At 43.3% G+C, this 27,890-nt stretch overlaps 1 protein-coding gene across 19 annotated transcripts in view; it reads right to left on the bottom strand.

Annotated features, from left to right (window-relative positions):
* Positions 1-27,890, bottom strand: part of NCAM1 (neural cell adhesion molecule 1) — a 341,199-nt gene that overhangs the window by 52,891 nt on the left and 260,418 nt on the right. For all 19 annotated transcript variants that reach the window (XM_074400585.1, XM_074400586.1, XM_010334549.3 and 16 more), the window contains 7 exons: positions 16,949-17,023; positions 14,908-15,126; positions 13,743-13,886; positions 13,234-13,371; positions 12,026-12,143; positions 11,415-11,584; positions 4,801-4,943 (listed from right to left, as the gene is read on the bottom strand). In XM_074400585.1, the coding sequence (XP_074256686.1) occupies positions 4,801-4,943; positions 11,415-11,584; positions 12,026-12,143; positions 13,234-13,371; positions 13,743-13,886; positions 14,908-15,126; positions 16,949-17,023 (1,007 nt within the window). The remainder of the gene's footprint in view (positions 1-4,800; positions 4,944-11,414; positions 11,585-12,025; positions 12,144-13,233; positions 13,372-13,742; positions 13,887-14,907; positions 15,127-16,948; positions 17,024-27,890) is intronic.

Here is a 27,890-nt window from a genome sequence, read left to right as displayed (position 1 = left end):
TCTTATTTGTGGGATATTCTGTCAGCCTAAGATTCAAGGTGCATAGAATGCTTTTCATTTTTCCTATCTTTTCTGATCTCAATTCTTCATTGCTCTCCTTTCCTTAATAAGGCTTCATAGGTCTTTCTTTGTCGGTCATTTCAAAGGATTCGAGATGTTCAAAGAAGCATATGATGGATTTTTTCTGCCAGGGATAGAGTATGTAAAATCATCATCCATGGGTCTCACTCAGTATGTAAATGACACCCAGAATTTGGCACCACTCACTCAAACACCTGGCAATATTTAAAATAAATCTGGGCAGGATGAGTAACGAAACGACACGGATGCAGAAGCTTTCTGAGGTATCACAATGGCTTTCATACATATGATCAAACTGACCCATTATGATGGTAAAGTTTTTTCAGTCAACGTAATAATGACTACTAAGAAATGTATCAACTTTTGGACAGCTGACCTACCCTGATGATCTCAATGATCCAAACAGTTAGGGACCCTAGCTATTACCAGTTGTTGAGCTAAACCAGGTATCCCCAAACTACGGCCCGCCCGCGGGCTGCATGCGGCCCCCTGAGGCCATTTATTCGGCTCCCTGCCGCACTTCAGGAAGGGGCACCTCTTTCATTGGTGGTCACTGAGAGGAGCACAGTATGTGGCGGCCCTCCAACAGTCTGAGGGACAGTGAACTGGCCCCCTGTGTAAAAAGTCTGGGGACACCTGGGCTAAACCAACTCAACTAGCTGAAGCTTAACAGATTGGTAATGGTCATTCCCAAATGAGTGATTAGACTCAATACAGAGACACGATCAAAGGTAGAGTGTGACATTCAGGCTCATTGTACTGGCTTTTGCTTATTTCTCTCATTCTTTTATAATAAACATGAACATTGGTATTCCATTCGAAAGTCACTAAGTAGATGTCTATGGTTGAATGCCTTTTTTCCTGCCTCTTTTCTTAAGAAGACTGATACTAGACTAAACTTAGCAGTGAAGCAAAACACAAAGCTGCTTTAACTCGCTTATATTGTAACTAACTTTATTAAAGGATTCATTGAACCTTCCACTAACGTCATACAAATCATGAGAGAGCCAATTCCACATCACTTAGAAGCTTGTCTGTTACATGCTAGGGCTGCAGGAATCAAGATCTTTCTTTTGAGGGATGATATCATATTGAGTTGTTTGTTGTTTCAAATCTGATTCTTCTTGTGTGTCTCCCAAATCACTATGGCTCTGCTCTGTGGCTTTTAGCATAAGTCGTTCCTAGTAACACAAAGCTTCCAGTAATATCAGGTGCCCTACCTTCTGGGCCACCAAGCCAGAAGGAAGCTGTTGTGGCAGTCTCAGGGCTCTGTGCTTGACTTTGTTCTAGTCAACATCTCTATCAGTGACTTAGACAAAGATATTGCAAATGAGTGTTCATACAAGGTTGGAAGCAACAGCTAATACAAATGTTAGGTGATGGCTGCATTGGGAAGCCTACTGAACTGCCTGCCCTTGGGGTCTCTACTTAGGCTAGGATCTCCACTGGCTGCTCTACCTCTTTACTTTTAATATACACATGGGTTGAAGTACCCTGGACCCACAGACTTCTAAGGTAAATTTCTAGTGAAAGTCAGTCCTGACTGGTTAGAAAGATGGACTCAAACAGTCATTCTGAAGCCAGGGGGTGTTTGTACCTGTCACATTTTTAGTAAATTCAGAGGTGGCTAGTGGCATTCAATGGGAAGGGAACTAGAGATGCTAAGTATCTTGCCATACATAGTACAGTCCTAGTGAAAGAAGCCTCTTCCCAAATTGCCACCGTGACCCTGTTGAGAAGCACTGGGCTGCAACACACAAAATGCAATTTTTAACAGGAATAAATATAAAATTCTGCAATATTGGTTAAGCAATCAATTGCATAAGAGCAGGATAGGGGATGTGTGGCTTAAATGGGGTTCATGTAAAAAAGACTTGAGCATTTTAGTTGACCACAAGCTCAATATGAGGCAACAGAATAAGGAGACTATTAAGAGCTAATGCACCTTTACCTGCATGATGGCATCCAGATAAAAAAGGCAATAGCCCTACTGAAATCTGTATTAGTTATACTGAGCACAGCAAAATTTCAGGGGAGCCCTAGTGAACTGAAACTATCTAGTATAGGACAATCAGAAAGATAACAGGTATCAAAACCATGACATATGAGAAACAGTGAAAACAGCTGGTGTGTTCAATGTAAGAGGAGTGGACTGGAGGAAAGTCGAAGAGCTTTTTTAATGGCTCTCATGCAAAGGACTGAGTAGCAGAGGCTGGGAGGACCAAGTAGAGGAAGGCGCAAGGAAGGAGCCCTTTCTGCTCTTCAGCATTTGCCAACTCCCCTGCAGAGTACTGACACCATCACGCTTCAGACACTGACTTCCTAGCAAGGATGCTAGACCAGGGTGCCAGGCGAGACTGGATGACCTCAAAAGGTGCCTTCCAAACATCTATGATTTCGGTATTTTATGTGATCTAAATCTCTCATTACCTGACCAATTAGATACAATTGTCTAGTTTTGCCTGCTTAGCATATCACACCGATTTTAAAAAGAAAACATTTTTTTCCACTCCTACACTTCATTGACGCTAGTAATCTTGATACCTAATTGTTTAGAATGCAACTTCGGATGGAGGAAAACATGAGGAGAGGCTGCCAAAGTAAAAGTGAAATGTATTTTCTGTACTCCAGCCTGTTCATGAACAGCCTATATTTGTTTTCATAATTATTAGCTACCCACAGTGTAAGATGGACAATATGCCTCTTTGATGTCAATATGTAATTAGCAGAGATGGCAAATTTCCTTCTACAGGGTTTCACTTAGGCAAATATGTCAGTCTAGTGTCGTATCACTAGCTAATTTGGAGGACTTGTTTTAACACTGATTTACTCATGTTCCAATAAAGTGAACTTCAAGTGAACTTGAAGGCAAGTAAAAGAAATCACATTACAGATTTCTTGTAATTTGGCTGGGTTGAAATAACTACCTAAGATTAAGACAAATGATCTATAGTGATAGAATCATATAAAAAGTAGTTACTACTTGGCTTGAGACAGTTTTTGCTGGATATCTTTCTCCATATTTAGCAAATATGAATGTGTATCAGTTCCTGGCTATTATTCTCATTCTATAAAAATGAAATCACAGATACAAGCCAGAAGTGCCAACCTATTAAAGAACCTCCGTAGGCACAAATCTTAATAACCTTTCTGGTCTAGCTCAGCTGTCGAGCTATTCCTAGAAAAGACATAGAATTCAAAAGCATCATTCATCCGAGACAGATATTATTCCTGTCCTTCACTGTAGGTCAAAGATATACACTGGGTCACTTGTGACAACAATCCACTTTTAAGCTGATGTAGAAAGATCTGCCAGGCAGTAGCCTTGTGGTTTAAGCCCTGAAATGTACATTCAATCCACATAACACACATGAGTGGGGCTGACAACTTAGCTGAGGGTTTAATTCTTATGTTGATAAAATATCAAGTAAACACCACATCTTTTAATCTAGCTGGTTTTCAGAGTATCAAACAGCATATGTGAGTTTCAAAAATATTTAGCAGTTCCTCAGTTGAGTTTTTGTTAAGTTGAATTTAACTCTGGCCATAAAAGTTGCAAAAAAAAAAAAAAAACAGGTTATTTGGAAGAGCAGTTTGTTCCATTTGATGTAGTTTTGTTTTCTATTAGTGGGATAGAAATTAGCTCCTCAAATGCAAATCCCAAATTTAGCTCTAGTATTTTACACTATCTCTTTCTGGCTTTATTTGAGCTTACCTTCTCTAGAGATTTCCTTTAGGCCGGCAGAATAGTGAAGATCTATCATTTTTGACATTCTGATCAATAAGCAATCCATTAGAAATGTTCTGTAAGGCTAAGGCCATTACTCTTGAATAGGTGACAAAACTTGGACTAACTAAAACAAAGCCCATTACTATAGGATATACGAGATGAGACTGGAAAAGTACCATAAGAAGGTTTAAGTTGCATTAAAACCAGTCTTTTTTTCTTCCTGATTTTGGCCCACTCAATAATCCAGGGCTGTATTATGTGGGGTCAGCTCAGTTTTTATATATTGTCAACAATAAAGATAGCTTTCTGGTGGCCTATAAATCCATGGAATTTAAAGCTCATTTCCCTTCATTTAAATTTGCCAGGAAGGTTGCTACAGTGCTCTTGAACTCTCATGAATATATTGAAGAACCAGGATGTAATCATCACTTAGAAACTGCTAAATATTTTTGCCTTTAGAATAAAACGATATCCAAATGTGACCAAGAATACAGGCAGACACAATGGCAACCAATGGCAACCAAGCGTTTGTGCATAAGTGCATATATAGCATGAGTATACAGACACAAGAAAAAGAATTAACAGGTTCATTTTGATCCTGATTGTTTCTGGGAGATATTTCCTAGGGTGCTCTTGAGATGATGACAGTGTCACCTGGTGCACCAGGAGGTTGGCTTCTCTTTGTTCCCTCACAGCCCCGTAACTCTGGGTTTGAAAATCACTATTGCCTCCTCCCCAGAACATCTAACTTGAGCATACCCATACATCACACCCTACCAACCTATCCAAGGAATTGTGCCTATTCCATTGCAAGGGGATGTTGAGCAGGCCGTGTCCTGCAGGCTGGGGGAGGGAAGCCCCAGGATCTGGCTATTGTCTCTGGTGACCATAACCCATCTCCCAGCTCACCGAAGAGACCTGGACACGGGAGATTCAATCTGCTTTGAGTCTGCATTCCAAGGCCCTGAAACTCTTGGGCAACATGATACCTTTTCTTCGCTGCTGATGTTCCGGGTAGAAGTCCTCCAGGTGATGGAGGGAATGGGATCTCCGGAGGCTTCACAGGTAAGAGTGACCTGCTCCTCCAATTCCATGGCAGTCTGGTTCTCTACATATGTGATTTTGGGTTTTGCTGAAATGACAAAACATTTCTCTGAGTTTTTCTAACTATTGAGCTTTCTGGGTTTAAATGATGACACGTACCTATCCAATAAAGGTCATCTATCTGCTAAGTACAAGGCCGTTGCCTAGGTGTTTTAGGAGATACAAAACTGATTCTCCAAGGCTTACAATGGTATAGCCATGTGACAACATAGAGACCATAATAATAAGAAATATGGTATAGAGTAAGAGTCTCAGGGGCAAGAAATGCAGGCAGCATGATGCAGGGGAAGAGTGCTCCCTTGGATGGAGCCTTCAAGAGGAGACGGCTTTGGGGCTGGGCCATGAGATTTTCAGCAGGTGGGACTCTAGGGTGGAGATAAGTCATCTGAAGTGTAGGAAACTGACTGAATAAAAGCAAAGAAGCAAGAACATATGAAGAGAGGCAACAGAACAGTGAGGCATAAGGCAGAGGAAGGTGAGGCTGGATGGCTGGAATTTCACCCGGTGCCTGGTGGAGGCCCACAGACAGCATTTAATCAGGGGCACAAAAGCATTTATATTTCAAGAAGGTTAGCCTGGGGACCTTTCAGGAAGTGTTAGGCTAGAGAAAACTTTGAGATGGGAAAACCAGTTTGGAAGCCCTGGCAATGACCCAGATGTGCAGTAACACTGGATCCTGAACGAGGTCGTTTGAGGGAAACAGCAGAGAGCAGCTATGAGAAAGATGCTGGAGGAAGGTTCAATAAGAGGCAACTGAACAGAGGGCAAGGAGGGGTGAAAATAACCAAAAGAAACAATAAGAAGGAGTCCAAGTGGCTTGGAGTCTTAATGACTGGGAGAATTGGTGTTAGCATTAAGTCAAATGAAGATATCAGGCAAGGAACTGGGTAGGAGCTCTGGGGTGGGCTCAGGATGGGAAGGAGATGAGTTGAGATGAGTTCATTTTCCAAATGTTTTGGGTAATGCAAGAAAACACAAGCATTCCAAAGCTGAGTTAAATGCTAAAACATTAGAGAAAATTGAATTTTCCCAATTTAAAACAATTATGCTCTGAAATTGCTGAACTTTGTGAGGAAGAGAAAAGATAACACTGCACAATTGTAACTTATTTCATGAATAAAGGAAAAGGCCAGGCTAGGGAAACAAACAAATGAACCAAAAAACGCCAAGAGAATTATAGCTAGTTTTTGAAAAGACTGTATTTGTTTTAAATTCAAATTCATACAGCAACCCTTAGTAGGCAAATAAAGGATTGCCTATATATTTTCTCCATGTTGAGGTCTTTGATGCTGTTTTAACAAACATAAAACAATAATAGAACTATACACTTTCTGTTACAAATGCCTGCTTATACATAAAATCACCTATATAGTTCAAATATTTGCCTAAAGGTAATGCATACTAACAGCCTGTTTAGCAAATCCTTTTTTGATGGATAGCACATAGGCACATCTCAATCCAATTTGGCCAAATGTTTGCAGATTTCAGTTGATGGAGTCCACATGAATGAGGTTAAATCTCATAGGTTTCCTTATTGTATCTTCCTTGATAAATACGATTTTCAAGAATATTACAACTCATATTGGAAGGAGCATATGCTAAATGCCACTGAATGGGAAGTTTTAGAGGGCAAAGTAGAATAAAGGTAAAATAAAATAAATATGAAAAACAAAAAGGTAAATAAAATGAAGTAAAAGAAAGGTAAAATAAGAGCTGAATTTCTATTTTGGAAAAGTCATAGAATAAAAAAAATTAAAAAATTCAGCCAAACAACTGAATTCACTAAACTGAATAGTTTTGGGGTCTGGAGACAATCTCAGGAAGGCTGAGTTTTAGACCCTTAAAATCTGAGATCTGGTCCAAATGTTTTGGGTAATGCAAGAAAAGACAAATGCATTACCCAAAACATTGCTGACCTTCTCCTAACCTGTGGTACTTTGTCATGGCAGCTGAAGGTTAACAGAAGACAGACAAGGGTCAGTTACCATCTACTTATATTTGGCCTTGGTGGCTCCATTTCCTAGATGGCTACAGAAGGTGCACTGTATGACTCCTTAGAAAAAAGGCAAACCATATTCTTATTAAAACATGATTATGGCTAATTTTGTATAGTCTCCAGAGTGTTGTTAGAAGGAAGGCAAGCTTCTCACTGCTAACTTAATCCTCTGTTACTCTAGCAGCAGTGCTACTGTCACAACTAGCTTAGAAAGGGCAGAATGCCACCTTAGAAGAAGACGGTGGCAGATATAATTTATTGCCTAAATTGGGACCCTACTGAGAGTGACATGAGTGGCTCTAAATAACTGCACCAGGACAAAGGCCATTGTTGGGCCAAAGGGGACAGATATTGGTCACCCTACGCCAAAGACTCCCTCCCTCCGCATTCCAGACATCCTCTGCCCTCTGTTAATTAACCTTGCTTATGAGTTCTTGGCTTTTGGATCCCTGTTCTAGTCTCTGCCTGCTTCCACGGGCCTTAGTGCCTCAGACTGTTCCACTGCACCTTTCCCCATATTCCCTCCTGTGAGTTTTCCAAGAATGCCTACCATGAAGAGTCAGCCTTGTCTACACCCACTCCAGTCCATCCTCCTACAACCCTAGCCAAAGAAGAGCCCTGAGGCCCCTGTGTCCCTGAACAAAGAGGTTGGACATGATGGTCTGGGGTATGACCAGGTGGTGCACCTTCTTTTGGGCTACTGCTGTCCTTTGCTGTAGCCCTCAGGGGCTGCTTGAGTCACAGGGTTCCTGGACACTGGTGAACTTGCCTCAGCCACAGCAGCATGGCTTCAAAAGCATTTATATGAGCATCATAAGAATCAATGGAGACAAAACTTCTTCAGAGGCACACATGGGGACAACAGTAATGCCAAATTTAAAGGACGACAGGATGCACCTACTTAGTAGAAGGAGCATCTAGCTAACAACTAAGGCAACGTGTGCGAGAACATGTCTTTTTCTTAGGAAAGAATGATGTCACTTATGTACAAATGATGTCATAAAATCCCTAACTGAGTTATGTCCCGTAGATACTGATGGACATCCCTTCTTGAAGCCACAGGACTTCTGGGCTTTTCTTTACTATCTAAGCTACAGGTAGATAGTTACTACTCTCTACAGGTTTCCTCCCTCTTCTACCTCATTGCTGTAGAGTCTGTTCCAACTTGGGGAATGTGCCCTATTTCTCCCCCAGCGATGGTCCACAATGGCAAGTTGGAAATGGATGGAGAGGGAACAAAAAGGTGGAAGGAGAAGGAGCTGTAACTGGCTGGTACCTCCCCAGCTGGTTCCCTAACCCTGTTATCAGTCTCCTTAACCAATGGTGAGGCTAGTGGAGGAGGAGGGAAAGGAGGATGAGAAGGGGAGGTGCATGGAAAAGGGTGGTGGACAGGAGGCACCAGGTTCCTTCAGGGAGGCTGTATGAAATCTCCTCAGGCTCTGAGAGAGGAGCACTCCCATTCTGAGTAGACTTAGTCTCTACAAGTCTATGATTTCCTGCCCTGTCCCTTCAGGAGCCCCGCCACCTCTTCTCTATGTTCCACTACGCTCCCTAGTCCTTCTTCCCCAGCTGCAGTCTCAGGAAAGAAATTGTGAAGAGTGTGCGTGTGCCGCTCTCTCTCTCTCTCTCTCTCTCTCTCTCTCTCTCTCTGTGTGTGTGTGTGTGTGTGTGTGTGATGCAGAGGTGCGTATGTTTCCAAGGTGGAGGGTGGGAAGACAAATCTTGCCTTAACAGTTTCCTCACCCTACTCTCCCTGCCTCGTTACTCTTCCAGTCAATATGACCCACTCTTTTCCCTGTACCACGGTCCCGCATGGCCCTGCACTCACTACCCACCCTCTCCTGGGGCAGCCATTACTACCAGAGAGGCCTGGAGGAGAAGCTGAGATCTGCTTGTGCCCAGCCAAGTAGAGGCCGAGTTGTTTTTACAAAGAAACCATGAGCTACCTGGTGGTGCAGGCAGAGTACACTGATTCTAGTACTGCCAGACACCTCCTGTATAATTCAGATACAATATATGTTCTGTTGGGTTTCGTAGAGTTAACAACCACCATTGTTAGATTAGAGTAGGGACTTAGGAGCCACCTGCTTTGGTGTGAATCCAGAGGTATCTCATCCCTCTGTGATCAGGTTCCTCATATGTAAAATGGGGATAATAATAAAATCTACATTATAGGGTGTGATGAGGATTAAAAGAGTTAACTTACTGATAGCACTTCACAGAGTGCTTGGCACATTATAGGTGTTCTGTTTGTGTTTGGTATTATTATTATTACTTTATGGAGTTAATGTCTGAAATAATTTCCTAAAGACAGGTGATGATAGTGTTTCCAGGCATACCTCCCTGCCACATATGTATGTATGCTTCATCGCATAGAACTAATGGCAGTTCGTTCATTTATTCAATCTAGTGCCTACTGTATTCCGGCTACAGGTGCTGGGGATGCATCTGTGAGTAAAACAGACACAGCCCCTGTCCACAAGAAGCTTCCATTCAACACAGCCTGTACTTTTCCTGCCTCTGTGCCTATGCCACGGCTGCCTGAAATTCTCATTCACTCCCTCAGCTGGGCAATTCCTACCTGTGAAATAGTACATTTTAATGACTACTCTAACTTACATCACACAGGACCAGAGATCTTCTTTCCTATAAAACACTGTGCATATTCCTGCTGTGAAATCATAGTAATGTGTTGTTATTTCAAATTCCAGCATTGACTATCTACATTCACCTGTGGACCTACTGATGAGAACAGGGTCCGTGTTGTTCATCTTGTGAACCTGGCATTGACTGAGTCCATAGCAGTCACTCCAATGTTGCTGACTCACACTGACTATTATATTTCTGATTATTATACTGATTATTATAACTTCTATGCTTATTCATTTATCTCCCTCTTTGTGCTTTCCAGAGTCAAGGGATTATATCCTACTCATCTTTGTAGCCCCTCTGTCCAGCAACAATGGGGACCCATACATATTTATTAAAGGAAGGGATTAATTAACAAATGGATCTATCTTTTTCTGTAATATAGAAAAACTTACCAAAACCTTAGTGATTGGGGAAGATCAGTCTGAATTCAAGAAAAGACTTGCAAGAATATTTTTCATGAAGTTTAGCTTTCACTCTCAAGTACATACAGTTAACTCAAACCAAACTGATAGCCTGTTTCTAAACCCAGCTGTTTACTATTGAATAAATAGCAGGCCATTTGCAGATAAAAGTCTTGGTTTTCAAAGGTCTGTGTTTACGAACAGTTCTCCTGATCAAGCTGAATAAGCAGGTCCCAACCCTGATTCCCAGGTGCACGTTTTAATGACCTTGGGGCTCCAGGCACCAGAGCTGCCCCTTAGACTGGCACGTCCCCAGCAGCACTGTCTACAATAGACCAGCTTATCTGCGTTTTCTAAACAGATGTGCAGAGACAGTTGAGAGTTATGGCTAAACATTTCTCTGCAACCAATTCTTCTTTCAAGATCAGGTCAAAATGCCTTTCAGTTCTGAAATGAATGGAATTTTCCCAAGTTTACGCAGATGAAGTCAGCAGGGATGTGGGGCTCTCCTATGCCACTGTTTCACACAGCCCAGGGAAAGAGGCAAACAAGGCAAAGCAGTCAGCCTGTCGGCCACTGAAGTTACCAGGGGCCTATGACAAGTCTGGCACCGTTTGGAGTGGCAGGAATAACGCCGTGTATGACAGCCAGGTTTCTGCTATCTTGAGATTTACACACTAGTAGGGGTAGGAGACAGACCATCCCCAAAACAAATAAGCAAACGACATTCCATCTGCTCAGGTACTGTTAAGTACAGCAAAGAAGATAGGTAAGAGTCACGAGAGAGAGATGAGAGGAGGTGGGTGGGAGTAGTCGCAGTGCAGGGGGAGCTGAATTAGCCAGGGCAGTGAAGGAAGGAGCCACTGAGAAGGTGAGTGTGAGCTAAGATCTGAATGGTGGATCAGAAGCAGGCAGCTTAGAGTGGATTGGAGGAAAAGGTATTCCAAGCAGAAGGTATACCAAGGGCAATCTCCCTAAGATGGGGAACAAGCTTGGTATGTCTGAGGGGCACAAAGAAGGCCTGTGTGGTTGGAGAACTTTGCATGCACAGCAAAGTGCAAGAGAGATGAGGCTGGAGAAGAAGGCAGGAGCTAGTTCATGTCTGTCTTGTAGGCCATGGCAGGGAGTCTGGCTTTTATTCTGGTTGCCATAGCAAGCTACTGGAGGCTTTCAGACAGATGAGTGGCACTTAGGTCATTTTGGCTACTGTGAGTAGAAGGGAATGAAGTGGATCCATAGGGAGAGGCAGCGAGGCTGGCTACGAAACTGTCTCACTGCCCAGGTAAGGATGGTGGTGGCTTGGACTAAGGGGTTACGTGATAGAACTGGCAAGAAAGGTTGTATTGGGTTATGTTCCAAGGGAGAGTGGCCAGGGTCTTACTGATGAACTGAATGTGCAGAGGAAGAGGAATTGTGGCAGAGCAGTGACCTGGGCTCCCACGCCCCTTACCAAAGACTTTGAGGTGAATGGTTGCATCCTGCTCGCCAGCCTTGTTCTCGGCAATGCAGACGTACTCGGCCTCGTCGTTCTTATCCACTTTTCTGATGGTCAGCTGGGAACTATCGTCGCTGAAGATGTACTTCTCATTGTCTTCCTCATGCTCTATCTGTTCCCCATCCCTACAGCATGCAGAAATGCAAAGTAACATGATTTCGACCACAGGAGTAAGATGTCTATTTTTATTAGGTTCCCTAAAATGCAGACTGAGCCAATGGGAAAGACTCAGTCTTCACAAAGAGTTAAGGCACCAAGTTGAATTTCCACATACACCTTTATTCCTCTATTCCATCCTCTGACTCTCCGAGGGCTACCCAAAAAGGTTTCAAAGTGGGCTCCCAAGACCACACCCTCCAGCTCTGACTCTGGCCCCACAAGGCTGAAAATGAAGGAATAATCAATGTGCAAGCAAGAGAATCTTACAGAAAAGAGTCCATTCTTCACCTGGCGTTGATAGTCCTAAGAAGCCCACATCCATTCAACTGAGACACTAACATGGAGCAGACTTTACAATGCCCCATTCTCCTCTAGTCCATGATAAAAGGAACATGCCAGTTTCTTACTTCGTCCAGCTCATGGTGGGCTCCGGGAAGCCTTCAGCATCACACACGAGGGTGACGGACTGGCCCAGGTTGGCGGTGGCATTCACAATGTTCTGCCTGGCCTGGATGGTGGGTGGCACTGAAGGAAAAAAAAAGGTGTCACAGGGTGGTTGTGAAAATTTGGAAAAACCCCGTGGCCTGGAGAAGAGACATCACTCCAGGTCGGGAGTTCTCAGTCTATGGCACAAATGTCCTGTGCACCTGCAGAGTTAGTGTCAGGAATCGAAATTCCTGTGTGTGCTAAATAACTTATGCAGACTGAAGAGATAGTTCTCCCAAACATGCATTTTTGTTTTTCATTCATTGAGGAGCTATAATAATACATTTTACTCATGTTAAAATGGTATTCAATTTATAGTAGCTATTTTTCATTATCTATTTTCTCAGTCAATGCATACGAAACTTAATAACTACCAGGGTCAGTGGAACTTGATGTTAAAAACGGGCTGTTCATACTGGAAAAAGTTGGACATTACTGCTCCCAGTGGTTAAATGGTTAATACCAATTCGAATGCATCCACTACAAAAAGAGTGCCATTTCCCTGGGACTGTGATGAATAACCTCGTATACAAACCATTTTTTAGCAATGGAATGAGAGGGGGAGAGTTTGGCAAAAAATATGTGTCAATAGTCAAAACAATTCAAACCAGATTTACTTATTTTTTTTTAGTACTGACGTTATAATTTCCTGTAAACATCTTATAAATGTCAGATCGATTCCGTGGGTGTGTTTATTTGACACTGCAAATTAAGATTAATAAGCCTATACAAACCATGATTCTAACTATTCTGAGGTCTGAGTTGACTGTAATATTTTCTTTGAACATTTAAGCAGGGGACTAACTTCACAATTACAGTAATATCAAGAACAATGAGAATTAATCGGTAAGCAGGGGGAAAGTTTTTAGTGCTGCGGAATGGTGAAGGACATTCAATTGCTGCACTAAAATCCCCTGTAGTTGAAGGAAGATCCAACAGGCAAGTGTATTTTAAAAAAGAACAGCAACAAAGAAATCTAGATGTTATGGTGGGAAGAGGATTTAGCTGAGAGGGATGACTGAGTCAGGACAGGATTTATTTTACAGACCAAAGAGGAAGTTAAAGAGAATGATTTTGGAGAATCAAGGTTGTGGCAATGCAGAGAACAGGAAGAACGGGATCTCCTCACCATTCACAATGACCTGAATGTCCTTGAAGTTGATCTCCCCCCGTGCCAGGATTCTGCCCTCACAGCGATAAGTGCCCTCATCAGTTTTCTTGATGCCCCGGATCTGCAGGTAGTTGTTGGACAGGACTATGAATCGGACTAGAAGAGATAAGAGGCAAGTTCATCCAAGAATCAGTCAGAGCTCCAGTATCTGCAGGCAGGTGCCTGAGTCTCTTTTTCCTAACTTCAGTCTTATAGGGTGGGGTTTCAAGCTGAAATAAGAAAATGTGTCCCTGGTTTTGAAATACAGCCAAGAGTAAATGTCTATTGGAAATGTGTCTTTCGTACTGGAGAGAAAATCAAGTACCTAAACATACCAATGTTCATTCAGGACCCAGAAACTGCATGAGGGTTTGGGCACACATGAATCTGAGCTTGGACTGGAATGCCTGAGGGGCTGGTATGGGTGGAAAAGCTAGGAAACTTGGTGGTCTAGGGAAAAGGCAGCTGCCAGAAAATTCAGGTCTCACCATCTTTTTTCAGGATGACATCTCTGCCTTTGTGTTTCCAGATGATGGTTGGCGGGAGGGAGCTGACCACATCACAGACGATCACGGCATCTTCCCCCTCCCGGAACTCCTGCGGGGTTGGTGCATTCTTGAACATGAGCTTCTCTGGAAAATGATCAGAAGAGTGAGGGAAAATAGCTGGTTCTCTCACAAAGATTCCCTTTCCCTAGAGCCATGCTCCCCGGACTTGAGTCCTGGGCAAGTCTCAATCCTGAGGTATAGTTGTATAAGTGGGGTGCCCTTATAGACGTCAGGTGGAGCAGCTGGCCCAAGCACTGGTTGCCAGGCATTGGCAACCAACATCTGCTCCATGAGTGCTACATTTATCATATTTTGTGCAGAAAAGGGTCTACAGAATGAAAGGAATATCTTAACCAAGAGTTCCTGGCCATGAGGGGTGATGCCAGTGAAGCACAGGTTACAGGCAGAATGAACTGGTGGAACACCCACTTTACAATGAAATAAGAGTCCTCAGTCCCTTTCTTGTCTTTCACTCAAATCGCCCCAACTCCCAGCCCCACCCCAACTTTCCTACCGCAGAGAGAATGCTGATAAAAAAAAAAAAAGAAAAAAAGCACATTTAATGGCAATAAATACCATGCAATCAATACTGTTCCATTAGCTGTCACCCACCATTACTCCAACCACTGGGAAGGATGCATGATATTAATAACAAGGTAACGAGATGCCACCTCCAGATGAGGTTTCAGAAGCAATGAGAACTGCCTGCTTTGAGTGGCAGAGAGTGTTTAGATAATGATACCCCGTCCCGCTGAGCCTTGGTCTCCATTACCAGCAGGGGAGACGGAAATAAGAAGGGAGAGCCCGAATTGTAGAACAGTCAGCCAACATTTGGAGAAGGGATAGAGGAACCCATAACAGTCCTCTGGGAAACTGTGTAATTTGAATTTTGAGAATGAATGCCTGATGGGGAGTAGCTGTGACTAGTGTGAACCGGGGTTGTGAGTTCTGGGTTGGCTAAGGTCAGAAAACACTTAAGGTTGAGACAATAGGACTTGTCAGGCCCTCAGCTGTTCCCTCTATCAACATTTCCGCCCTTCTGCTACCCATGTGTCTCCTTGGTAAGGAGAGGTCAGAGAATGTAGAAGGAGAAGGACGCTCTTACGGAAGATCTTCACGTTGACGGTGGCCTCGGACTCGCTGCCATCCTCGCCTGTGACAACACACTTGTAAATGCCGGCGTCGTCAATGTTGGCGTTATAGATGGTGAGGGTGGAGGAGGAATCATCATTCCACACCACTGAGATCCGCTGCTGGTTTGGGGTGAGCTTTTCTCCATTGGGGGAGAACCAGGAGATGTCTTTATCTTTGGCATCTCCTGCCACTAAAGAGGAAGAGATTATTTTTAAGCTACTGAAGTTGAAAAGACTAAGTGCCCTCCAGAGTGAGAGTGGCTAATCAGGAAGAGTTACTGAACAGGATTAGTCCAGGCTTGAACGTTGGAGGAGCAAGTATGGCTGCTAGAATGATGTGCAGCCCTTCTTTGGCTTCTGTATTTAGCTATTATATACTTAACGCCTCTTACAATATCTGGAAAGAACTCAACAACCACTTGTGTGAGTTGCTGTCATGGTCCTATCCTTAATGATGGAAGAGAAGAGAAATTTGTTGAGGACACACTACGTGCTGGGCACTAAGCTAGGAACACACATTCCTCACAGAACCAGTAACCAAGGGAATTAGGGTATCTAGGATCTGGGACCCAGACCCTAACTGGTCTGAGTCTACTGATCAGCTTGTTTTTGAAGACTTGGATAATGGTCTCCTGAGCTGAAGATGAGAAGTGCTGGCTAGTATAGGAGTGGGGATTCCAACCACTTTTTATTTTCATTTTTTTTCCAACCACATTTATTCTAGCATCTGCCTGCACAAACCGGCATGACTGCCATTTTGCTATCCCCTGCTCAGACAAATTCATTTCCTTGCACGCTGCAAAGAAGGTGGCCAGGACCACCCATTCTTCCCTTCCCCAGGCACCTATGAGGAGGAACAAACTGTGGTGGCCGAGCTGCCCCCCGGCACTGAGCTGGAACAGGGCACTGACACTGGAACTGCACTGGACACTGAGCTGGAAGGGCTCTCAGATCCGGCAGATGTGGTGGCGCCCTGCTTGTTTGCATGGGGCCCTGCCTCTTCTCAAGGCACCCTTCTCAGCCTGCACCGCCCAGCCCTGCACAGATGCTTAGTATGGAAATGAAGCAGTCTTCCTTTCAGGGCCCATCATGTTTTCAATAAATATCGCTATTTGCAAGATGTGCTGTGGGCTCCACGGCTGCGTCTCCATATCATTGAAATTGCTGTAGCGAAGGCAAAGCTGGAGTGAACGCATCCGATGGCCACAAGCCACCTCGTCCGCACAAATCATGACAGCCTCTAAAGGCCCCTCCCTGCCAAAAGCTGCTTGCTAAATGTCACCGTTTATACCTAGCTCAGCTCTTTCCTGGTTCTTCCATGTTCTGAATCCCAGTCATGTCATATACAGAGAATCTGAGGCTTAATTTGAAGCCTTTTCCTCCATAGGACATTTTCTGGTAATTATCTGGGCTGTGGAAATGGGGCATGTTTTCTAAATGTAAAACAAGGTCACCAGGTCTGGTGTATCTCAGAGCTCTGGTGGGGACCATGGCACAGAATACCAATATTCACAATAGACCTAGTAAACCAGGATGTATGTCCTCACAACGGAGTCATACCAGTATTCTATTTACTTACAGGCAAGTTTTAGACTTAGATTATCGAGCTCTGGGAAATTCTAAGAAATAGCCTTGAACAGATCCACCGAAGTATTTCTGAGCCAGCGCTATTCTCCATTGTCATTTACAGAACTCTGAATGTATACAGAACAGGAGACGTGGGACGGTTCACTATTCTGGAAGTTGTGCTGATTTTCCTAAGAAAACTCCTAGACTTCCTCTATAGTCAAGCTGAAGTCTAGGTGACACATTTGCTATGTTGAGGCAGCCTTTTGCAAAAGGAAGGAAGAGGCCCTGGCTCTTGAATGGCCACACTGTTGACCTTGCAATAGAGCAATGCTAAAAATTCTAGGTATGGTGCAACCAGCCAGCTCACACGGCCTGGGGTCTCCTGCTCTACCTGGTGAATTTCTGAAGCAAGTTCTAAAATGCAGCTGTGCATGGGGTACTTGCCTTGGCATAAGAAGAATTTGGACTCTCCAACGCTGATCTCCCCCTGACTGGGAACAATATCCACCTGCAGAGAAACTGAAAAAACAAACAAACAAAACAAAACAAAACAAAAGAAAAAAAAACACAGCCCAGTTCAAATATACATTCAAAATTTCAAGAATAAAACCCAGAACTTCCATTCAAAAACAGGCTTCCCAACTGACTGTAAGAAAGAGTGAAGAGGGGAAGTTGTGTAGGGTTTGGGAACTTGTGCCACCAACAGCCAGAGCCATGCTGCAGCCAGGCAGGGATGTGGCCCAGACCATCCTCCTATAGAATAGCTGTTTCCCATTAGAGAGTACAGGGTGCCCCGGGAGATTCTGGGTGATTTCTGCCCTAAATATTTCCAACCCCTTGAGGAGGCTTATGATCCTGCTCCAAAACAGCAACGTCCTGGGATTCACAGAAATGGTAACCCAACCAGCATCCTTCTAGATGTCATCTGAAGTGTCTCCACAGCTGTGTCAAGTGCAGGAAGCTCTGCTGCTCCACAATCAAGCTCAGGGGCCTCCTGCTGGTTCCCCATGCTGTCTGGAACCAATCACTAGGAAGGCTCATGCTGATTTTGAAGCGGGGATGGTAAGGGTAAACTCTCACCTTCCCTTATGACTATCAGACCAACATGTCTCTTTCCATAACAGGAGACAACATCACATATCACCACCCCAATTAGTCAGACACTCTTCAGAAATTCTGTAGCCCATGCCCTGTAGAATTCCCTGGGTCCCTTGGCTACTTTCCCTGCATTTTTATTTGAACATCCATACACTCTGTCATTCCACTGCACTGATAAGACAAAATACACTATACCCCATCTTACAGATCCCTGTGTTTATCTGCTCCTCGTTTATCTGCTGGGAGCAGATAACCATTCCTCAGGAAAATAGAGTTTTAGGGTGGAAAAATGCTTTATTCCTTTGGATTCAACTTCTTTCTGCCTCTCCTCCTCTTAAGTAAAGAAAATCCTAAATCTAAAGGCAAACAGATATTTGGTTCAGTGCATGGGGCTTCTTCAGGCCAATAGGAGGGAGGGGCCTGAACAAAACCGGCCGGGGGAATGGAGATTCAGTGAGCCCTTCCTTCCAGCAGCCATTTTCTTTTCACAGTAGAATGGAGGTAATGCTCGTTGCCATGGTGACCAGCTCCCAGGCAGAGCTGTTGCAGGTCTTGGTCTACGCTTATTTGATGGAGAGACTACAGTTGTGCTCAGCAGACTGCAGGGATTAGAGGGCCTGCTTGGGGCTGGGAAAGGGGTGCGGACTTCCTAACCATTCCAGCAACAGACAAGGCAGGTCATGGAGAAACCCAGCAGAGGCTTTAGAGAGAAAGAGGTGATGTGGTGGAGACAGGGATGGAAAAAGGAAGGGGTAGGGGGATAAGGGAAGGAATAGGTCCCTGGGCAGATGCAGGGGGAGGATGCCGAGCTGTCTTCTGTGAAAATAAGAGGGGAAAATCCAGACTTCCAAAAACTGGTTTGGAAAAAATATATTAATCTAGGGCAGCCAGTCTCTCCCCAGCTCAGACCACTGCTGCCAGTTCATGGAGGCTCAGGACTGAATTTTTGCCTGAGATCAATATAAGCTCTTCCCCTACCTGTCCTGAATTTGGCCACAGCACGCAGAGCTGCACCGGAATACTATGCCGGCGGGGTCAGTGCAGGCAGATGCAAGTGATTAGCTTTCTCCTATCATTCTCCTCAGGATGGAGTTCAGCTGCCACTCAGTTCTACATTGTGAGAACCGGAAGGGTTCTCTGACATCACCATGTCCTGCCTCCTCATTTTCCAGGTGAGGAAAAGGTGAAGTGACTCCCCTATGGCCACTTCTAGTTAGGGCTAGCATGGCCTCGGAGCCCAGGTCTCTTGGCTCCCGGGTAGGTGTTCTTTCCACAATGCAATGCTGCCTCTGCACAGAGGGCGAAACATTTCCATTCACTAGAACACAACATCTGGGGACCCCAAGTAACAATCTTTGGACTCACTATCCCTTAACAGAACACAGAGAGCCCATGAACTGAAAAGGGCCCATAGTATCTAGGGGAGCACGGAGCCTTACAAAGAGAGCTGCAGGCCAGTGTTATCCATGCTATGGCCAGCCAGGACCTTTCCTATCACTTTCTGTGGCTCTCACTCCTCGGCAACAACAGGCTTACGAAGCCCAGAATCTGTGTCTGTGCCATGGTCACCTAAGTCCTGATCTTCTCTGGAGTTCACCGGTGCATTCCTTAAAGAACGAGAAGCTGAGTCCCCCCCAAGAAAGTTTGCTGGACCATATGCTGAGTATTAGCAGCCAGCTTCAACATATGGATCCTGTTACCCTCATTCAGCCCTTACTGCTTTGAGAAGGATATTCTTATCCCAAGTGAAAAAATAGCCTTCATTTGTTCAGCTCTTTTCAAACAGAACACGACTCTCAAGGGGCAGGAGAACACGGCAAGGCTGAAAAGTTTTCATATCCAAATGTGGCCAGGATCTATCTCTGGGCCATGGAGAGGAAAGGGAAACAAGACTTTCAAAGGAATTCCCAGCATAACGGGATCCCATGCACACATTTATCATCACAGAAGTTTTTAAGGGAAGAGATATCCAGTTAGTTGCCCGGCCTTTTGCACACATGGAAAAGATAGTGATTCCTCCCTCAAAACACCAGAGACAAAGCTGGCACAGAGGAACCCCAGGCTCTCTGGAAATCAATGCTTGGATGTTTTCCACTGCAGCACAATGGCTGATTATTCTTCCCCAAACACTAAGCCTTGAAATACTAGGTTTAATGACAGTAAGTGGAAATCCTGCTTTGATCTCAAAATTCCTTCCCTCCACTGCTGGCCGCTCAGTCCTTTCCTACTCTGTAACTTCTTTCGTTGTTCCCCATAAAAATTCCTACCTCAACTTTCACCTTTTTTTTTTTCAGTTGCATATGTAAGTGAAACTTTGTCACTGGGCATAAATCGTACCTTAAAAGGCACTTATGTAAACATTTCTCACAGACAAAGTATCTCATCTCTTCCATAAACACTGGCTGCATAAATACTGCGTCATCTTAGCTGCATTCAAAGACACGTGCTTATAAATCTAGGCGTTGGACTGGGCCGGACCCAGGGGCAGGGCCAGGAAGTGCTTCCCTCAGTGCTCTCCACGCCTCCAAGAAGCACTCATCCCCCAAGGCCTCTTTTGTAGACAGTTCACACTTACCAGTTTACAAAACACACTTCATTATTTCATCAAACAGTTCTGAGCGATAAAAAGGCCAATATTATTGTCTCCATTTTATGAAAGAGGAAATCGGGCCTTGGAGAAATAAAATAACTTGCTCAGGGTCCCTTAGCTAATGAGCACTAAACCAAGATTAAAAATCGTCTAATTCTAAGGCTTGAGCTCCTCTCCTAAACCCGTTAACTACTATAACCTTCTTTCCATCTTCAGGTAGGTTTATTATAACCTATTAAGTTGCCATCTACTCGCTTTCCAAATCATGGGCTAGAAAGAGCAGTCTTTGTACAAAGATCTAATATCAAGTTGCTACCATCATTTCTCTCCTGGTTAACTATAATTGGCCTCTTTGCTTACAGATGATCATAGCATTATAACCTCTATTTTACAGACAGGTAAGGGATGCTCAGAGCCATAAGTGGTGGTAATGATAGGGTCAAGATTCAAGCCTGGTTTGGAGTCCCAAACCCAGCCATTTATCCCACGCTATTCTGGCCCTTGCTCACAGACAGAAAAAAGGTTCTGTCTTTTGAGAACTGAACTACCCTCCTCTCTCCATCTCACTTAAGTAAAATAACCCCATGGGGGACTTATATTTCAAACTGTGTTTTCTGTGTAAATGTCTTTTTTTTTAAGTTGATGCTGTGTTCTGAAAGGAATGCCAATGCTTTTAGCAAATGGCTCAGGTGTAGATAGAAGTTTTGTAACTCTCAACTCCCCAGCAGAAGTAGGCTATAAAGTCTTAGCTGCTGAAGAAAAGTGAATTAAAATTTCAGTTTCTAAAAGATGCTAAGATACTTATCAGGGGAGGAGTGCAAAGCAACAGAGAAGAATTTGTTCTGACTTCAGAAAGAGTTCACTTGAATCAGCAACTTCTGGTGGCAGTTTTATTTTATTGGTTTTCTTTTCAGGTTCTAATGCGCTTGAGGAAGTAGGAAGGTGACAGCAGAAAGGAAACCAAGGTTTCTCCCGTGGCTAACTGAAAAGACTTTCCTGTTAAGATGTTATAAAGACACTGGAGGCTGAGGAAGACATTGCAGATGTTCAGGGTCCAGGGCCAATGTAGACACACCTGAGCAACTTGCCCTGATCACCAATTTAAGGGACAGGTGAACCACAGAGGATAAATCTGTTCAGTGACTACGCATAAGATAAGGGAGTTTTCTATAATCTATTTAATAATGACTATGGACTTTAAAAAGGCATCAAATTATAGCTATATGTTTGTCTTGTTGGCTATCATTCTAAAAATGAGGCTTAAGTATTGCTATACATAACCACTGTAATGCAGAACTGTTTTTGTATTTTTCAAAGTATAGCTGAATGCTAAGGTCTCTTTCATTTGGCCATATCTGTGGGAAATCCAGATATTCAGACTAGGAGCATAGGAATGGAGGCACTGCCACTTGCCTGGAATGTTGATACAGTTTGGCTCTGTGTCCCCACCCAAATCTCATCTCAAATTATAATTCCCATAACCCCACGTGTCAAGGGTGGGACCTGGTGGGAGGTGACTAGATCGTGGGGGCAGTTTCCCCCATGCTGTTCTCATGATAGTGAGTTCTCACGGGATCTGATGGTTTTATAAGGGGCTCTTCCCCCTTTGCTCATTCACTCTTTGCTTTCCTGCCACCATGTAAAGAAGGCCTGCGCTCCTTCCCCTTCTGCTATGATTGTAAGTACCCCAAGGCCTCCCCAGCCATGCGGAACTGCGAGTCAATTAAACCTCTTCCCTTTATAAATTACCCAATCTCAGGCATTTCTTTACAGCAGTGTGACAACAGACCAATACAGATGGCTTGCTCTCATTATAAAAGACTACTGGAGGGAGAATAAAGGTTCTCTTCTCCACTAAAGCTCCCAAACTCAGTGAAAGTGAGATGGAAATTAATGTGGTCATGCCGCAGAGTGGCTAAGGCCAAGGACACCAGGCCAGACTACCTGAGTCTGAATCTCAGCTCTGCCACCTATTAGCTGTGATCTTGGCCAAGTTATTTAACCTCTCAATATCTCATCTGTAAAACAGGGAAAAACAGAACCGTCCTCATGAGACTTTGAATAGATGAAATGAACCGACAGATATAAAGCAGATAATAAGCATTTAATACCTGTTGTGTATTATTATTCTTAATCAACCTCTAGCTACAACACTTCCCAAAGAAATTATTTCGGTTACTATTTCTGAGGGGAGCAATGTTTTCCCTTTATGATTTATGATAAAGCAACCTTCCAGAATAATTCAATTTGTGGTCAGGTGGCCCAGTTCTATTCTCTACATTAAAATACAGTATTTTATTTGCTGGTCAGAACATTACTGATATAAAAGACTAAATTTATGCACAGCCAAAAAAATCATAATATGAGGGGCTCCAGACAAGTCCTTTCACCTGTGCCTCAGTTTTCTTGTGTGTAAGTTGGGGATAATAAAACTGAATTAATATAGTTGGACTGTCACAAGAATTAAATAGGGATGAGACGGTTGTGATTAAGAACTCAGGATCTAGAGTCAGGGAGATCTGGGTCCAAATTCCATCTCTGACAGTTAGTAAAGTAAGTGAGTGCTCAGGTGAATCTCAGAGCCTGTATTCCTCATCTGTAAGTGAATATAATGATCCTATTTATCTCAATGGGATACTGAAATTATTTAGAAAGGTAACGTATATAAAGTACTAAACACAAGATCAAGCTGTATGTGTTTTTTAAAATAACAGTACATATGATGGTACTCTGAACTTATACACACACACACACACACACATACAAACACTGAAAACAAACAAACAAAATTCCCAATGACACGTGTAATGAGAATGAGATACCAGGGACCTCTTATATACTATTGAATTCAGCCTGTCTAAAAATCTACCAAGGTGTGTGTGTGTGTGTGTGTGTCTTGTGTATTTACATTTTTGGATACATGTGGATACATCCGTTGAAAGCCCATTAAAATATGTGTGTGTATTAATAGAATAATGGAACTTGTCAGGTTAATACTGTTGCAAGAACTAGTTGGACATAAGTAAATGTATCTCATTTTGGCAGAGAGAAGAACCAATACATTATTAGGGAAGACAGCAGTCTCACCTATACTTGACACGTGAGTCCTACAATTCTAGCTTAAGCTACTGTTGGTAGCAACTGGGTGGAAGAAGAAAATGAGGAAGACTGTTTAACTTTCAAATATTAATCCAAAAGCTAGAGGCCATTTTAAAGAGAAAACAAAATATGTGTTCATACAGATTTTGGCTTCTGATTTTCTATGCTGGCATCATAATGGCAGACCATACATTAATTGCCACTGGAAGCATCCTCATGGCTTAAAGCTGTCTTACAGCAGCAACTGAAATCACCCAGAAGTCACACTTAGTACTGTCAGTCCTTCTGTCAGCTTAGTTGGGGTCCTCTTACTTAAATCCTGAGAATTCTATCTAATTCCTATTTAAACCTAAACATCTAGAAGTGATCCAGCTAGGTTTCCAAGTCAACTGAGGCAAGTTTATAGCCAAGCCCTTGGGAAATGCTCTGTGTAAAGTCCCCAGAGGCCCCCGGTCCCCTGGGCTTCCCCTGAGGCATAAAGCAGCCTAGAGATTGAAGGAAACCCTTCATGAAAATGGCAGTCTTTTCTGGCTGGGAATATTAGTACATAGCAAATGCAAGAAAGCAGAATTTGAGACAAAGTGTGGAGGGAAAGATGACTCTTGGTGGGTTCATTTTTTATGCCACAGGATAAAGAGAATGGAGCTTCCTGGTATAAAGACAAGCCATACATACAACTTTCAGATAACATATAGAATCTCTAAACCAAATGCACTTGAAGGATACACTTGGGCTCTTTACACTCATATACAAAGCAGTTTCCAAAATCTACCATTTTTAATAAAGCTATCTGGACTGGTTACTGAGTCATACACAAAAATCATCCTACTAAGTAGCCCTGGTAAAAATTCTTCTTAACCCCTGACCCCAAATCCTATCATTCTTCAGAGTGAAGGGGGAAAGGATGAAGAAGGTGAATGTGGCTTCAGAATTCTTCAGCATTCTATCAATATGATGTCATAATTTTCACTCTAACACTACAATAAGGTAGAAAAGATATTGAATATCCCTGCACAACTAGCCCCGGATGACTATCCGATATTCTGTTACCACAAATACTCTATCTTACCCAACTCTAGGAACCAAACGACAGAAACCAACTAGCCAGAAGCAGGAGGCTCTATTTCTTAGCTACTAAATTATATGAGCTTCTGGGAATCAGACATAATTGGGGACTGGCTCTGTTCCATGGGGGCTGGCTTCAAATCAGAATACAGAGCCAAACCAGATAACGGCTTCAGTTCTCCTGGCCTCCTGAGTTCCCTGGGTCAAATTAGCATTTCATTAGGTCCGATTTAGTTTTATAGAAAGAAGTGCGTGGTTTCAAACCATGGTTGCTGTCCCCACAAACCACCTAGCTGCTGGAAAACGTGACTAATTTCACATCACAGCATCCTGTGCCTCTGGTTATAGGGTAAGAAATCTACACAGTTGGTCGATCTGCTCAGAAGTAATGAAACTATGCGGTTCCCAGGCTCTCACTCCCACCAGCAATCCCTAGCCTCCAAAAGGCACCCAGTTCTTTTTTCCTTATTATTATTATTATTATTATTATTATTATTATTATTTTGAGACAGTCTTGCTCTTGTTGCCCAGGCTGGAGTGCAATGGCATGATCTCAGCTCACTGCAACCTCCACCTCCCAGGTTTAAGCGATTCTCCTGTCTCCTCCTCCCAAGTAGCTGAGAGTATAGGCCCACACCACCAATTAGCAAGCCCAGCTAATTTTTGTATTATTAGTAGACATGGGGTTTCAACATGTTGGTCAGACTGGTCTTGAACTCTTGACCTCAGGTGATCCAGCCGCCTCAGCCGCCAAAAGTGCTGGGATTATAGGCTTGAGCCACTGCACCCGGCTGGCACCCAGTTCTTACTAGGAGCCCTCTGGAACATCTTAATGGGCAATCAGAAGAAATAACTCAAAGGGAGCATAAGCAGGAGCAGGGGACAGGAAGTCCTGGACCAAAGCCATGGATCAAGCACATAGCCAGGAGAGACTCCCTCCTGATTCAATGATACACTGTATTTTTCTAATTTTACCAGGGTCTCATAAAAGAAGAAAATGCTTTCCAGATTTTATTGCTTCTGCCAAAGCAGAAAAAAAAAAATCAGAAGTATCTCTACAGAGCTCCAAAAGGGCCAGATTCCAGGACAGGAGTGAAATCCTTTTCAAGTGGACATTAGCCCAGTCTTACATAAACCACAACAGGTGAAGACACTAAGGGGCAGACAGCCAAGGGCACGGGGTCTGCCAAGAAGAGGTGAAACTGGCCTGAGGATAAGCTACAACTTTTCCACCTTCTACTCCATCGGAGTCACAGCTGGGATTGCAGTCATTGACTAATAAAGAAGGTTAGAGCTGGAAGGGACCTGATGCCTCATCTCCAACCTGTCCATTTTATAGGTGGGAAAACAACAGGGACAGAAATCTGGGATGCCTGTAACAAAGTTTGAATGTCATGGGGTTGGCCGTTGAGCTGACACTTGACCCAGGGTCTTTTCTTGCTTCTGTGTCTCATTTTCTTTTTGTGTCCACAGTTTCTTTTTGTCTCCAACTGTTTCCTCTTCGCCTGCTCTGTCCTGGTCTCACCTCCATCCCAATAGAGCCATTCTCTCATTAAATGGAGGGAATAGCTCTATTAAGCACAGCTAAATAAGCTGGACAAATGGTGTGTGCTCTGCTAGTCCTGTGGCAAGCTGATTAATCCATCCAGTGCCTCCCATCAACCCCAGAGGCACTTTTTAACAGAAACTCAGGTTTCTTGCTCCCTTTTCAGGCCACCTTTCCTGTTCTTTCCCTTGTATAATCAGACTCTGATTGTGGGCCAGCACTTCATATGAAACTGAATTACTAAAATGTAGAGCAAGGATGCAAATAGATGTTTGGAACTCAGCTAAGCTTCTCCAGATAAACAAAGCACAATCCATCAATCTGCTCTGATAAGCTAGGCCTTCTTAGTAAATGGCTATACACTATCTGATTGCTTCCGGGGGGCTCCAGACAACGTTTTTTTTTGGTCTGCTCACCTGAAACCTTGACAAAATGACTCGTCAATGTTCTTTTCTTCCAGCTATAAAAAGGTATTAATACAAGGCAAATAATTTCCCTCTCTCCCAACTGCTTTTGCTAACACGGCAAGAAGTTGGAATTATATCTTTCAATATTTGTCCAGCTGTTGTTTGCAGATGTTGCATTCTTTACATTCAGAAAATAGATATTCAGAGAATGCTAGCATGCAACTTCATCCTGAGATTTTTAGATCCTGCCCGTGCCTTTCAATAATGTCCTTATATGTTCATTGCTTTAAGCACATCTGGGCTATTGAAGATACAAAGGCTTACAATCTCTCCAACAACCAGTGCAGAGAATTGTTAAATTTGGTTTACATGAAATGGAAAATTCAACATTCATATATATGTGTGTGTATATATATATATATATACACACACACACATACATACATATATATGTGTATATATGTATGTGTATGGTATGTCTGTCTATCTATCTATCTATCTATCTATCTATCTATCTATCTATCTACTGTGCCACTGTACTAGGCACTTCATTTAAGCCACACAATAATACTATGAGATAGGTACTATTATTACCCTATTTGACAAACAAACTGAGGAATGCAGAGGTTAAGTAATCAGCCCAAGGCCACAAGACTGGTGAGTGGTAAAGCCAAGACGTGAACCCAGGCAGATCCAGCTCCACAGCCCTTGCTCTTAAGTATGAATTTCTATAAAGTCAATCTCAAATGTAACTCTAATGAAAAAGAAGTTGATGAAATTGATTTTCTACTGGGTGAACTGGCAGACAGGCATGTAAGAAAAGAAAAACACCACCTCCTAGGAACTGTACTGATTCAGGCTCAGGGATATAGTGAGTCCAAACAGAATGGAAACAGGTTGCTGGAATTCCTGACTCACCTGGCTACACTCTTCTCCCTGCCTTCCTCTCTGAACTGAATTCCCTCCAACCCCGCTCCTCACCACCAGTGGGCCCAGCCTCAGTGTCCATCTGCAGCCCTTCCCTGCTGCCACTGGAGCTCAGCTCTCAGCCTTGGTGGTGGACGCCAGCAGAGATGGGGTTGGGGATGCTAGTTGTATTTTCATTTTCCCATCTATGGATTACTCCTGATCCCCCAATTTGGGTTCTGGATAAGCCATATCTTCCTTTATTAAAATATTGATAATAGAATTATCCTGTGATGATCCATAAATTGTGACTGGTTCTGCCCCCACCCCCTGCAGACTGTGCATTTGAAACAGGTTATTCATAGAGCCGCTAAACTTGTGCTGTCTCCAAACAGACATTCTCCTTAAGAGGCCATCTGTAGAGTGTCCATGTTAAAGGGATTCCTGTTAGAGGTCACCCTCTTTTCTACTAGATGGAGAGTTCATTCCCTGCCCCTACAACTATTGTCACACCTGATCAGATGGTGCCTGACCTGGTAGATAGTGCATAAACTAAGTTATACAAAATTTTGAAGGAAGTAGTGTACAAGAAAATCCAGCCATTTAAATAATAACTTGCCAAACAGAATACCCTGGGAAATCATTGTTTTGCTTTCTTGAGTTAGGGAACAAATG

The sequence above is a fragment of the Saimiri boliviensis genome, chromosome 6, assembly GCF_048565385.1.
Source record: "Saimiri boliviensis isolate mSaiBol1 chromosome 6, mSaiBol1.pri, whole genome shotgun sequence".
In the NCBI taxonomy this organism is placed as follows: domain Eukaryota; kingdom Metazoa; phylum Chordata; class Mammalia; order Primates; family Cebidae; genus Saimiri; species Saimiri boliviensis.
The sequence above is the reverse complement of the archived record's forward strand: the minus strand, read 5'-3'. Positions and strand labels throughout refer to the sequence as shown.